The 14,605-nt window shown below is 38.8% G+C and overlaps 1 protein-coding gene across 9 annotated transcripts in view; it reads left to right on the top strand.

The window, feature by feature from the left end:
- The window catches only part of CEP162 (centrosomal protein 162), a 127,826-nt gene that overhangs the window by 17,609 nt on the left and 95,612 nt on the right, over positions 1–14,605 (top strand). For all 9 annotated transcript variants that reach the window (XR_013635548.1, XM_078852136.1, XM_073336580.2 and 6 more), the window contains 5 exons: positions 6,780–6,932; positions 7,267–7,453; positions 8,736–8,791; positions 10,465–10,580; positions 12,402–12,429. Coding sequence is in view for 8 of the 9 variants with exons in the window: in XM_078852136.1 (XP_078708262.1) it covers positions 6,780–6,932; positions 7,267–7,453; positions 8,736–8,791; positions 10,465–10,580; positions 12,402–12,429 (540 nt within the window). In the remaining variant the exon portion in view is untranslated. The remainder of the gene's footprint in view (positions 1–6,779; positions 6,933–7,266; positions 7,454–8,735; positions 8,792–10,464; positions 10,581–12,401; positions 12,430–14,605) is intronic.

Here is a 14,605-nt window from a genome sequence, read left to right as displayed (position 1 = left end):
TTAATTTGTACCTTGGGGAAGTTTTAACCTAAGCTGGTAAAAGTAAGCTTAGGAGGTTTTCATGCAGGTCCCCACATCTGTACCCTAGAGTTCAGAGTGGGGGAGGAACCTTGACAGCATGATAAGAATTCTTGTCTAGTCTGTGTCCAGCTTGCATGTCTATTCTTGCTGTCTGTCTTGTTTCTCAAGATCCTCAGATAAGATTTGTCAAACTGGAGAAAGAGAAGAAAGTAATAGAAAATAATGCTGAAATAGCTGGAGATAATGAACAGAAGATGCCTCATTCAATTTTCCAATCTGGTACTTGATGTAATCAAGTTTTCTAATATTTGTTGACGTCAGTTTGGTGCTACTTTTGTATTTGCTATAGAAATTCCTTCCCTTAGTTTTCCAGTTAATCACAATGTTTTCATGAAACCAAGCTGCCCTTTGTCATTTGCATTGCCAAAAGTAACTAGAGGAACTGTGGACTTTGTTACTGAACTACACTATTGCAACATTATAATGTCATTTTTCATTAGAATACATTTAATAGTTTGGCCAGATATGGAAAAACCACTGGCATAGAAATCATGGGAAGAACTTGTGTACGTATCACTCTCTAGCGATTTGTAAAATTAATATAATACCTTTACATCAGTTCAAAGATTCTAATCCAACCAACATTCTGCAGATTTTTATGGGTCTGCTTCTGTCCCCCTTACTCATGTTGAGTAGTAAGTTATCCCGTGAATCGTGCCATTGCAGTTGCACCAGCATAAAACTGCTGTAACAGACAACTGTAGAAGAATCAAGCAGTTTATTTCTAAGGTATAGATTATATCTTTAGGCACAGACCTATGCATGGTGCAACATAAGAGGAGTCCCAAGAAGATTTGTTGCTCTCATAGCTGCAACTAATGATGGCTGGGCCATGGCATTTGTGTGTAAATAATAATGGCAGTGAGTAATTGGCAAGTAATAGGCTAAGTCCTTGTCTACACTAGAAAGATATACTGGTTTGACAATAATGACAGTTAAAGCAGTAGAGCCCATTAGTGTAGACACAGTTATCCTAGCCAAAAAAAAGGTGCTTTATACCAGCATAGCTAGTCTTGTATGGGAAGAGCAATAACTGTGTCATTTAACCTTTATGCTGGCATAACTGCATCCACAGTAGAGGTTGTGTTGCTATAGCTATGTGGGGAAAAATCACAAACCATAACTAACAGTTATATCAGTAAAACTTTTTAAAGTGTAGATGAGTCCTAAGTATGTTTTGATGTCAAAATCAAACCATTTCACATATTGTCAATAGTTTAGGAGTCCACAATAAGTGAAATGTTTGTTGCGTGGTCCTCTGAGTAATGTTTGATGGCTCCTCAGTTCTACAGGAAATCTCCCTTCTATTACATGTCTAGCTTTGTAAATGAATGTGCTGTTCTGTGTTTGATCAACCTCATGCTCGTCTGATGAACTGTAAAGCATCTCAGTCTGGGAGATGAAAGCACTAAAAACTGAAGAAATTTCTCAAGTTACAGTGGCAACATTTGGGGGCATGGGAAATGAGGTGGTTTTTTTTCTATTTTTAATAATAAAAGAAAAGGAAGTTGTAAAGGGATGTCTCGTTTCTGAGTTGATATAATGAAAGGGATACTGTCATCTCTTTTAGCCTGGGAATCAAGGTCTGGTTCAATTTCCAGTGTTGCTACTGATTCACTTTGACCAGAACCAAGGCCCATTAAAGTTAACAGAAAGTCTCCCATTGTCTTCACTGGGCTTTAAATAAATTCCTATGAGATTTTAGGTGAGTTGTAGATGTGCAACTCTTGTAATTAAGATATTGAAATATCAAGGCTATTACCACCTTTTTATCACTGCTTTTCACTGTTATGTTGCTTCAACAGATCCAGATGCTTTCTTTGAAAACTGGTATTACAAAACTTGCTTTATCATTGGCATAGCTACATTAGTATTTATCTTCAGACAGTCTGACATCCCCTTCCATTCATGCTAGAATAAAACTTTTGTATAAGATAAGACACATTGTAAGTAACAGCTAAATCCATTAAAAAGAGAAAATAGTATATTTATAAATCTCCACAAGCAACAATTACTGCAGCTGCTGTACTGTAACTTTATATTTTTGGTAGCCGCTATAAAATTGATATAGTTCAACCTGCAAGAAATAATCCGGGGTTTTTTTTTTCAGTGTTGTAACTTAAATTCTCATGACTTATTTTTCTCTTTACTCCCTATTATACCTAAATATTCATGAATGTTGTGTGTGAGCTTAGTTGTTTCTGCAAAATCTTTTTCCAGTGCATCTTGCAACAAGACATTGGCTAAATACAGTATACTGGAAAAATTTAATAAGGCCAAGAAAGATGAAGAGGGAAATGCCGCTTCTGACATTCCAGACAGTTGTAAGGGTAACATACTTACTCTAGTTCCTATCCCGTAGGTGACTTTAAAAAAATATCAAAAATCATTTGTTTGTTGAAAAATTCTTGTCCAGTTATAAAATAAAATTAAAATAAAATAATGCAACCTTTTTTGGATATGGCCTACTGCCAAAAACAGGTGATGTTTTTAAAAGCTGTAATTCAGCATGAAAATAGCCCTTGTTGAGAACATTGCATTGTTCCAAAGGAAATTGATCTTGATTTGGCCATGTTATGAGGCTCTGAAAATTACATACAGAGCATGTGAAATCCTCTTTTCTTATTGGTTGTTTTAGTTTATTAAATTCCTGTCCTGCACTGAGAATCAAGTAGGCAGGCCCCCATTTCAATGGGGGTTCCCTGTGGCTCTCAATGCATTCACAAATCTTGTGTCAAACCCCCGCCTCCAAATCATGAGATTTTAAAAAATAATAAATTATGGGGTCTTCTATTTTTCTCCTTGATTTTAAGCCTTTAGGGTTCATGTATTCAGTTTTTTCTCTGCAACCATGATGGATAGAAACATTATTTTTAAATGAAATCGTGTAGTTTCATGTAATTACATGACTCCAGGTGCTGGGGGTTTAAGAAAAATGCCAAATATTGTGAGTTTTGCAGAATATTTGCAAGAGTTGGCAGTGGCAAGATCAGGGCCTAAGTGATCACCTAGAACTGAACTGCAGTTGCTTGAATAGCTCAGTTCAACAACAAACAGATAACAAGTTCCTTAGGTCCTGGTCCAGCAAAGCACTTAAACAAGTCCCATTGAAATCACTGGGACCACTCACATGCTTTAATGCAGGATCTTTGCTCACAGGGTGAGTCCAGGCTGGCCTGGATGTACTCTGAACATTGTGGGAAACCCAAGATCTGGTAAATAGGGTCCTTCTCTAGTACCAGCAGCAGAATCCCCCATGGTCTAAAGGAATGTGTATGAGGCTAGGAGTTGAGTTATCTGTCAACATCCTTCCATCTGACTTGGTAATACTTATTTAGTGAGGCCTCACCATTTCTGCTCTATAAGATGGTAATATATACTCCCATTTTCCAGATGGAGTAGTTGAGGCACAGAGTGATTAAATGACTTGTCTAAGGTCACATAGGAAGTTTGTGGCAAAACCGGGATCAGATCCCTGAATTCTGTTGTTGTAGATCCATATCTTGTCAACTGGATTACAGTCCCTTTTAGACAAATTGCTCCAGAAATCAAGATATTCATACCTACCCTTTTGAACAGCACTGAGAATTATAGATGGAAAAAATTCCATATGGGAGCAAATTGTGTCTTTACCTTATCTGAAAAATATGGCTATTAAGATTCAGGGGCTGTGTAAATAGGAGCCACTGTGGCCTAGTTAGGCATTGACCTCAGATAGAAAAGACTTTAGTTCTAGTACTTGCCCTGACATTTACTTGCTCCATCACTTAACTGCTCTGTGTTTCATTTACATCATCTGGAAAATAGGACTATTTGCCCAGACTTCCCATTTGCAGGTGGCAAAGTGTGTTATAACCAGCAGGAAATGTTCAGCATCCCACAGCTCCCATTTAGGGCACCTAAATAAGTGGTCAGATTTTCAAGAGTTGAGCTATATTGCTCTCAATGAGAGCTGCTGCATGCTAAGCACTTGTGAAAATCTGGTCTTGTTTGCATACATAATTAATTTTAACTTTGCTGTGAACTGACTTGTCCCAAGAATATTTCCATACTGCTCTGGAAAACTTTCCAAAGTATTTTTAGGAAGCCCTTTCCTCTTCTGCTACTGTAATACAAATATATAATAGTGAAGAGCATCATGGACTAGTATAGGTACTTAAAATGTTATTACAAAATTAGGCTTCAGTCATGCAATCAAATCAGTGCAGGTGGACCGCATCCACTTCAGTGGGATTCTTTGCAGATGCAGAGATGATGTACCCTTACATATCCGAATGCAAGGTAAGGACTTCTACTTTTAAAAAGGATGTCCGTATTGACTGTGTTATAAAAACATTTCACTGTAAATATACTATTGCTGTTTAATACAGTTAAATATCCAGCATCTGGAAATGTGTTGTTTTGTCTGTACATGTCCACTTTGAAATAGACAGATGACTTTCAAATCAGTTGGCGATGCGGGGGAATCTGTACGCTTAAATCCATTGACATTAATGGAAAGATTCCAGTTGACTTCAGTGGGTTTGGAATGAGGCCGTATATTTTTAGTTAGTTTTTTTAGGAAGTTTAACAATGTAAAGAGAGTACATCTAATATTTAGAATGTATTAAGACAGTTTGAGGATAAGTCACTGGAAAAAACAAATTAGTTTCACTTTTACAAGAGAGACATGGTAAAACAGAAATAATGAAATATGTACACAGGTGATACAAGTTTATAGGGCCATATTCTCTTCCCTGACTTTTCTCTCAGTACCAAGGAGATGGAAACTGGCCCTATCTCTGCTTTTGAGGTTTCCTCCACTGGGGGGAATTTTTGAAGAGGGTAGAGTGGGTGTAGCCAGTTTTTACACCACTTTCTTCCACAGTCCCTGTCAGAGTGCATTGGAGGTAAAGAGGAATATGGTAAGGGCAAGGAGAAATTTGGTTAGAGCACTCTGTAGTCTGGCTATTCCAAGCTGGTAAGCTGTTCCCAGCTGGCACAGCTCAGAAAGCTGTGTTTGCAGCCTGGCTGGGTAGAGAATTAGTGTAGCTATCCACAGCAAAGAATCTGGGCCTAAAAGTGTACTTTGTTGAGAAACAGCTTGTTAGACACAGCAATAAGTAGGGTTGCCAACCCTCCCGATTTGGCTGGGAGTCTCCTGGAATCAGGCTCAATCTCTCAGAGGATACTGAAGCCAATCTGGGAGATTTTAGGCTGATAAAAGTCCCACGGCACAGTGGGGCTAAGGCAGGCTCCCTACCTGCCCTGGCTCCACGCCGCTCCTGGAAGCAGCTGGCATGTCCAGCAGCGGCTCCTAGGTGGAGGCGTGGCCAGAAGTTGCTGCACCATGCCCCTGCCCCAAGCATTGACTCCACAGCTCCCATTGGCCGGGAACGGGAACCATGGTCAATGGGAACTGTGGGGGCGGTGCCTGCAGGCGGGGACAGCATGCACAGTGGCCTGGCCACTCCTGAACCTAGGAGCTGCTGCTGCTTCCAGGAGCAACCCAAGATAAGCCCTGCTCGGCTGGAGCCTGCACCCCGAACCTGCTCCCGAACCCCACCCCCCTGCCCCATCCCTGATCCCCCTCCCACACCCAAGCTCCCTCCCAGAGCCTGCACCCCTGCCTTAGGCTGATCCTGGAGCACCCTACCACACTCCGAACCCCTCAGCCCCAGCCCAGAACCCACACCACAATCCCCTGTATCAGCCTGGTGAAAGTAAGTGAGGGTGTGGGAGAGCAAGCAACGGAGGGGGGGGGGGCTGAAGTGAGCGGGGGCGGGGCCTCAGAGAAAGGGTGGGGCAGGGCCTTGGGGAGGGGGTGAGGCAGGAGTCTTTGGGTTTGTGCTATTAGACAGTTGGCAACCCTAGCAATAAGTTATTAGTCAGAGCTGTATTTATCTCCAAAGGAAAAATGTATGAGAATAAGTGGCTTAGAGAGAAGAGAATTCCTATAAAAAATCTGTCAAACATACTGGACTGCTGGGACAATGACATTAATGCAAACATACAACAAAGAAATATTTTAAGATACAAACATGTGTGGAAGGGGAAGTATGATATGCTATATTATTCGAAAATTAGTATGTGATCATTTAATTAAAGGCTATTGTAATACATACAATGCGCAGGTTCATCCTTAACTTTCTTCTTTCCTGACTTTTGAATACTTACATGCAACCTGAATGTTCTTTTATTGTAGTTTTTTAATTAAATTAAATTTGTTTTTTTAAATATTGTAAGTTGCTGCTGAAGCAATGGGTGCTATTTAAATATATATAAAAGAAAACAAATACAAAGCTACATTTTCTCTGGGCTGCCAACTATGTTTACCACTAAATATTAATCTCTTTATAACACTTCTGGATATAATTGGCTTCCATGAATGCTTTTGTGAAGAGGTTACAAAATAGGCTCTATGTATTTCATAACATACGATGCTCGCCTCACCAGAATCTTAGGCTGGTGTTAAAAACGTGACTGTGAAAATAAAAAAATTGTAAAGCAGAGAGTAGCTAAGCTAAACAAGACATGCAAAGGGCTGAGTCACAGAACTTAATCGGAGCTAAGGGATGCAAACAAGTTTAATATCTTTGCTACTGTGATAAAGTATATAAACTTCACTCATTCTAAAAAGGCAACTGCAAGACTTAACCATGCAGTACAAATTGTCATTTGTAATTAATCTCTGTTGTGTACAAAACTGTCTTTTTTAGGAATGCTATGGACAAATGGAAGCTTTCTCAAGTCTCAAAAGGATTCCCACCCTATTGTAGAGGTGGATGAGGAGGCTCACACAGGAAAAATGCAGCTCCAAAAAAGTGATGGCATTTCTATATCCTTAAGTAGAGATAGCCTGGAACCTGATGGTAAGAAATAACAGAGAGAGGAACCATTTAATCAGATTATTAGCAAATTGCTGGTCAAGTTATTACAAATGAAGAATATATTTTTCTAAAAATAAACACAATAAGTGGTGAGAATTGGTGAAACTGTTACCTTAAAACATTGTTCTCGGCCCTGATCCTGCAAGTAATTCTGCATGGGGTCCATCTGCATGGAATCAGTTGCAGGATCCTGTACACTATTTAGTATTTCTTTAATACCATGTGGCTGTCTTTTATTATAATTAAACTTCTGTGATTATTCCATGGACTGAGATTGTATTATTGTAATTAGATTGTGATATGTTTTTAAATTTAGATTCAGTTGTGGCTTCTGGACCTAATCAAAGTATTTTGGGAGCTGGATTGGATACTTTGGAAGAACAAGAAGAAAAAGAGAGATTCTTTGCTAAACTTGAAAAAGGAGCTTCATCTACCATGGATTATTCAAGATTAAACAAAGAGCTGGACTCAAATGATTCTATATTACTAACAGCATTTGCCTGGTAATGTGTGGGGACTCTACACTGAAATTACTCCATTATTTTTAATAAATATATATATTATGATGGAGCTCAGAAGCCCAAATCACAATCAGGCATCATTGTACTAGGTACTGTATGAGCATACAAAACAATGTGGTTGTTACTCGGAAACTTTATAACTGAAGGGTATGTCTGCTCTTAAAGCTGAGGTTGTGATTCCCAGCTCGAGGAGACATTTGCTAGCTGCGATCAAGCTAGCATGGTAAAAAGTGTGGTAATGGCTGCTTGACTGGTGGGTGGGGCTAGTCATCCAACTACATGCTATGGTCTCAGATGTGTATGGAATCAGGATGTTGCCGTCATGCTGCTGCCATCATGCTCATCATTTAGTGTCCTAGTCCGATAAGAGCTTGTCTCCTCAAGATGGGAATCGCACACTTGGCTCAAAGTGCAACCTAGGGCAGACACAAATGAGATTAGCGAAAGGAGAGAATGAGGGGAGGGAGGATGAGAGTCATAGTGATAGTGCGCATGGTTATACAGACCTGTGCACAACTTGATAGTTACAAGATATTTAATTTTTTTTTCTTAACTATAACATGTAAATAAAGATATTGGTAATCCATACTAACCTTCCACTTAGCCATTTTCTTTTGACATATTCCTATAGAAATGACATTAGAAGTGAGGCTTGGGGAGGGATTTGAAGTAGTGACTTTATAGACTAGACCAGGGAAGTCATTCCATGTGTAAGAGGCTGTGTGAAAGCTGTGGGAGAAGACAAACAGGCAGTTAAGGCTGGCCTACTTGCGTGTACTTAGAGATTGGAAAAGAAATTTCTTAAGATATTAGAGCAGATAAGGAGGGAGAGGGAGAGTTCTGAAAAGCTTTAAAAGTGAAGACAACAGCCTGACTTTGGAGTAGAAAAGGGAGAGCCAAGAGAGGAACTCAAAGGGTGGAGTGCATGGCAAAGTTGGAACAAGAAGCAAAAATGATGATGATAGGCATGTTTGTTTTGAGGGGGCTATGTGGGTGTGAAGGAGGCCAGAGAGGAGGCTGTTGCAGTTACAAGGGGGAAGAGGTTTGGGGATGAGAGTTCTAGCTGTGTGGACAGCTATAACAACACTTACACCAGTAGAATATAAAATAGAATATCAATGATAAGTTCAAAAAATGTGCACATATTATTACAATTACCAGTATGAGGCAGGAAGCTTTTATGAAGAACAGATTTAAAAAAAAAATCTAAACTGGTGCTCATAAATGACAAGGGAGACAGTAACATTTTTTTTTCCGCCCCCAGCAATGAACAAAATGTAGAACAAGTGGAAGATGAATCTAAACACAGAGAGAAATGTGGTAATAGTCTTATCTTCACAAATAATGCGTGTAAAATTTCTTGTTTAATTTGTGGAGTGTCGTCTTTTGGGCATTATTTTATACCCAACAGTGTAAACTAAGAATAGAGAAAATTTTATAAAACTGCTGAATAATTAACAAAAGGTGAAGTTCTAATTATAGAAGTGCTAATGATAGAAGCTACTGAAGTCATCAGAAAAATGCATGTTGGAATATCAGAGTAGAGCAGGATCTCCACAATTCCAATGGACCATGCTTTGAAGACCTGGAAAGGAAAAAATACAATTTAAAACTCTTTTGTTTGTCCCCTACTCCATATTTCTTTGAGAAAGTGAGCCAGAAAATTTGAGGCTCCTCTTCTTTTGCATATTCCAGATAGACAAGATAGTATAGCAACATCACTGAAAGGGTAGTGGGGGTATTATGGGAGCCAGGTGTTCTTTCATCTGGATTTTTTTCACATCAATATTCGTCCCAATGCATGCAACCTGTTTTTATTTGAAAGTCAAGGTGATTTTCTTGTTAACTGTACTAATAAGGGCTTGGGATCTGCCTTTTTATAACTTTACAAGACCTCTGTCAGGTGATTCCTAGATCAGCCTCCTCAGGTGATCAGAACCTCCCAGGTAGCTTAGTTTCCAGGCGACATCTCCCCTGACAAACCAGTTCTGCTGGGCAAGAGCTTGCCTATTGTCTAGGATGCTTAGAGGCAGATCCCAGTTTAAGGACGCTCTGTTGTCAGCCCTGTATCACTCCCACTTGAAATTTCAGTCCAACATGGAAGTAAAAGAACAAAAGAGAAGGAAAAGGGCTGCACAATCAAAATGAAGTTAGCAGCTTGGTAAAGTCACATTCAGAGAGTTCATAATCGCACACCAAATTCATAAATTGTAGATTTCCCAAATTGAGACACTGCCCCTCTCAGCCCGTCTCTACTTTTCCCTTTCATTGTGCTGCTGCTCCTCCCTCTCCCCTTACTTATAGCTCTTTCTTGGTTTATTTCATTCCATCCCAGCCTCTTAATCTATTATACTAAAAGGGCAAATTCCTTTTTTGAGACGGAACAAATTAATTGGTTAGCTGAACTGTCCAGAAATCCATTCTGGAAAGTTTGAATTTAATAAACGTAACTCTTACTAAATTTAAGTAAAATGCGTATTTGCAAACCTTAAATAACTAAAGGAAATATTCTTTCTTTAAAATGTATGGGTGCACTGTCAGCTCAAGGGTTATAATAGAAATGTTAAAACAAATTTGTAGTTTTACAAAGATAAAAGAATACAAATTCTTACAGTAACAGTTTAGTTTCTATGTAGTTATTGTAGTGTGTATATATAGACTATAATTATAGTCTTATAATTTCTTATAGTGAAACTCGTATAGTAACAATTGTACTACATAATCAGAAACTAAAGTATACATTTTGAATCATCAAATGTCAAACAAAAATATCATTGGGAACGGTAAAAAATCCTGTTTGTAGCAATTATACTATATACTCATTTGAATTTGGAGGGACTATACCTGGCTTATTCTTCATGCTAACTTTTGTTACAAAATAAGCTCTGTGAGCAACACATTATTTGTTGTTAGCAAAGTATTTTCCTGACACTGCCTGTATCCTTAAAAAAAAAAAAAAAATCATCTTTATTCCCTGCTTAATTTTACTTCAGGCAATTATAGTGAAGATTTTGAAGATGAGACCGAATCTAATTATCCTTCTAAAAATGAAGATAATGAAGTTGAGCAAACTGTCAGATCAGAAGCTGATTTAAAAATTCAAGGACAGGTATAATATTTAAATATTTAAATTGTTGAATTTTGTGGTATGAGACATTTTCTGCTATGAGTATCTGCTTTAAAGATCATCATAATTCTGACAAAGACCAAACTGCCAGTTTTAAAACACTTCTTAAAAATCTATTATTTTAAACTAATTGTCTGAGCTTTTAAACTACTTTTTTGAGTTTATAGAGATCTACAAGTACACAAATATATATGTAAAAGAACACAAGTAGCTATAGTTTTTTTTTTTTTAATGGACTTGCATTACATACAAGGAAGAATAGAGGTATTTGGTGTGGTATTTTTCCATGAAGAATGTACTGTTCCTGGTGGTTTGATCTTGACATATCTACGGTACTTGCTTATTTGCATTTTGAGTTAACGTTCACAGATGGTAAGTGCAGTACTTAAAAGCACTGCACGGCGCTTCAGAATGACAGGGAGCTTTTCTCTCTTTTTTTGTGGGGAGGCCTGGGGCAGGGAGTCGGGGGTGAAAAAGCTATTGAGCTCTTCGGGAAAAGGAAAGCCTCTGACCCATAGAACTTTAGAATGAAAAGGGGAATCAAACTTTTCCTTTCCACCCCTTCTCCCAAACAGTGCATACATCTGTTGGCTAGTGATCTGCTGGATGACTTGTAAAGGGGTGGTCAGGACTATCTGTATCATCAATCATGAACCCAGTGGATCTAGCCACCTGGAATTCTGTCACTATAGGGGAATGCCGGAGTGGCATGGAGAAAGTGCAGTAGCTCTATACCTGCTCCCAGCTGCCTTTGGCATAGAAGGCAGGCCAGAGTGGCTGTATGCTCTGGCTATTTCTGAGTGCTGCAACAGCTTTTTTGGGATCACTTGGCATAGGTTAGATCAGTTCTGAGAATGCTCTAACTTTCACCAGAGGCCAAACCATTTCAGGATCACCCTCAAAATCCAGGGGCCAAAAATGTGGTTTAAAGTCTCATTTTCCTACCCTTTGGGTCTAAGAATTGGGGCCAGTGTGTTTTATGTAAGCAAAACAATGAGACCAAGAGGTAAGTCTTCAATGCAAAATTAAAGACAATAAGTCTTTTGTAAGGATATTTTGTGTTGTATCCATGTACTGTACCACATCTATAGAAAATACGATAAACGTATTTTCAGATACTTCTGGTTCCTTAAGACTGAAAAACAAAACACTGGTCCATAAAATGATTCTTATTTCTGAGCAAAGTTCTTTTAAAAATTCAATGCAACATAGTCGAGGTAAACTTTATTTAGTAGGGCGTACCATGTATGTGATTACAGCTTATCTACGTTATATTTTGTTGTCTAGAACAGCTCACATTAATCTCCAATTGATGACCCTCAAATTTTTGTAGCTTGTTTTGAAAACAAGTATTAGTTGAAATGCTAGTGCTAATAAATGCAAAACCACAAACAAACAGCACCTCCGCCCCTGTTCATATCACTTTAAGGCTTCAAACTTGAAGGCAAAGCAGTTAGGAAATGAAAAATGAATGCTGTAATAAGGACACTAACATGGTATTTTCTGATTTTCTTGTGTTGTAATTTGCAATAACAGCATTTTGCTAATGTAATTTTTAGCATCTAGTTCCACCTCACCCTTAAGGGGGAAGCAGAGTAAAAGAATGGGGAAGATGTATGGTCCCAGTTCATCTATTGGTATCATAACTTCATAGTGCTCCAAGCAGTTGCACAGCTTAAACTCATACTATAAATATTGAACTGCACATGAACTAAAGCAAACTTTTAATCTCTTTAAATATAAACTTATTTTGTTTTTTCAAATTCACAAAGTAACTATCCTTCACTGTTTCAATTGTTTTAGGATGAAAAGACTGGCATGCTGGCTAAAGGTAAAAATTTAAATTTGCAGTAGCGTGAAAATATTTGTAAAACATACAGCAAGTAAATCTGTTTTATTTCTGAATGTGAATTTACTGCTCCCTAATCATGGACTGAAGTAGTTAAGAATGATCCATATGTCTTAATTTTTAAATAGGCCTCAACACAGTCTCTAATTTTTCACCAAAAATTCAATTTCCACGTTTTCACACCTGGAAGCTTAGGGCCAGATCCTGCAGTGAGCTCAATGCAGGCACTGCAGTCCTCGCAGGTGGAGCTCATAGAACTGGGGCCTTAGTAGCCATGTTTCAGAATCATGCCCAGAGTGTTGAAATGTAGAGGGTGATCCAGTGGATATAGTGTACTTAGATTTTCAGAAGGCTTTTGACAAGGTCACTCACCAAAGACTTTTAAGCAAGGTAAGCTATCATTGGTTAAGAGTGAGGGTCCTCTCATGAATCCGTAACTGGTTAAAAGATAGGAAACGAAGGATAGGAATAAATGGTCAGCCTTCAGAATGGAGGTTGGTAAATAGTGGTGTCCTCCAGGGGTCTGTACTGGTACCAGTACTATTCAACATATACATAAATGATCTGGAAAAAGGGGTAAACAGTGAGGTAGCAAAATTTGCAGATGATACAAAACTACTCAGGATAGTTAAGTCCCAGGTAGACTGCGAAGCACTATAAAAGGATCTCACAAAACTGAGTGACTGGGCAACAAAATGGGAAATGAAATTCAGTGTTGATAAATGCAAAGTAATGCACATTGGAAAACATAATCCCAACTATACATATAAAATGATGGGGTCTAAATTAGTTGTTACCACTCAAGAAAGAGATCTTGGAGTCAGTGTGGATAGTTCTCTGAAAACATCCACTCAATGTGCAGAGGCAGTCAAAAAATTGAACAGAATGTTGAGAATCATTAAGACAGGGATAGCTAATAAGACAGAAAATATCATATTGCCTCTATATAAATCTGTGGTACGCCCACATCTTGAATACTGCCTGCAGATGTGGTCGTCCCATATCAAAAAAAAGATATATTAGAATTGGAAAAGGTTCAGAAAAGGGCAACAAAAATGAGTACGAGTATGGAATGGCTGCCATATGAGGAGAGATTAATAAAACTGGGACTTTTTAGCTTGGAAAAGAGACAAGTAAGGGTGGATATGATAGAGGTCTATAAAATCATGACTGGTGTGGAGAAAGTAAATGTGTTATTTACTCCTCATAACACACGAACTAGGGGTCATCAAATAATATTAATAGGCAGCAGGTTTAAAACAAACAAAAGGAAGTATTTTTTCACACAAGGCACAGTCAACTTGTGGAGCTCCTTGCCAGAGAATGTTATGAAGGCCAAGTCTATAACAGGGTTCAAAAAAGAACTAGATAAGTTCATGTAGGATAGGTCCATCAATGGCTGTTAGCCCGGATGGGCAGGGGTGGTGTCCCTAGGCTTTGTTTGCCAGAAGCAGGGAATGGGTGACAGGGATGGATCACTTGATGATTACATGTTCTGTTCATTCCCCCTAGGGCACCTGGCACTGGCCACTGTCAGAAGACAGGATATAGGGCTAGATGGACTTTAGTCTGACCCCGTATGGCCGTGCTTATGTTCTAAAAACAGGACTTGATTAATGAAGCCCCAGCTTCCTTCTCCAAGCCCAACTGATACTTGGCGGGGTGGGAGCAATTAAGCATCTTTGAACCTAAAGTTAAGAACCAAAGCGAAAAAGATACCAGCTTAAGCTGCACCTCTCCTCCTGATTGTAACCCCTTGATAGTTTGAAATAATATTTTTGGCCCTGTGATGGAAGGTTGGACACCAGTGTTTTACATGCTTTTTGTGACCTACTTGTTGAAAGCCAAAGCCACCAACCCAACAAACTTGGGTTGAGTTTTTTCAGAGCCAGCTAGGGATCCAGCCTTATTTATTTCAGTGGGAGTTGTAACTAAATCCCCTAGTTGTCTTTGAAAATCTTAACCTTGTTGTCTAGCACTCTGACTTCCAATCATAACACACCCACTTCTGGAGAAAAGGATATTTTATTACTGGTCACTTCTATAGCGTTCCCCCTCACCAGAATGAAGAAGAGAATCTGCAGCCTGCTTACCTACCTGTCTGGAAGTGAGGAGATCATGAGGTGCACAAGAAGTCTTTCAGAAATTAACAGAATGT

This window comes from Lepidochelys kempii, chromosome 3 (assembly GCF_965140285.1).
Source record: "Lepidochelys kempii isolate rLepKem1 chromosome 3, rLepKem1.hap1, whole genome shotgun sequence".
In the NCBI taxonomy this organism is placed as follows: Eukaryota; Metazoa; Chordata; order Testudines; family Cheloniidae; genus Lepidochelys; species Lepidochelys kempii.
Note: the sequence above shows the minus strand (reverse complement) of the source record. Positions and strands in the feature narration are given on the sequence as shown.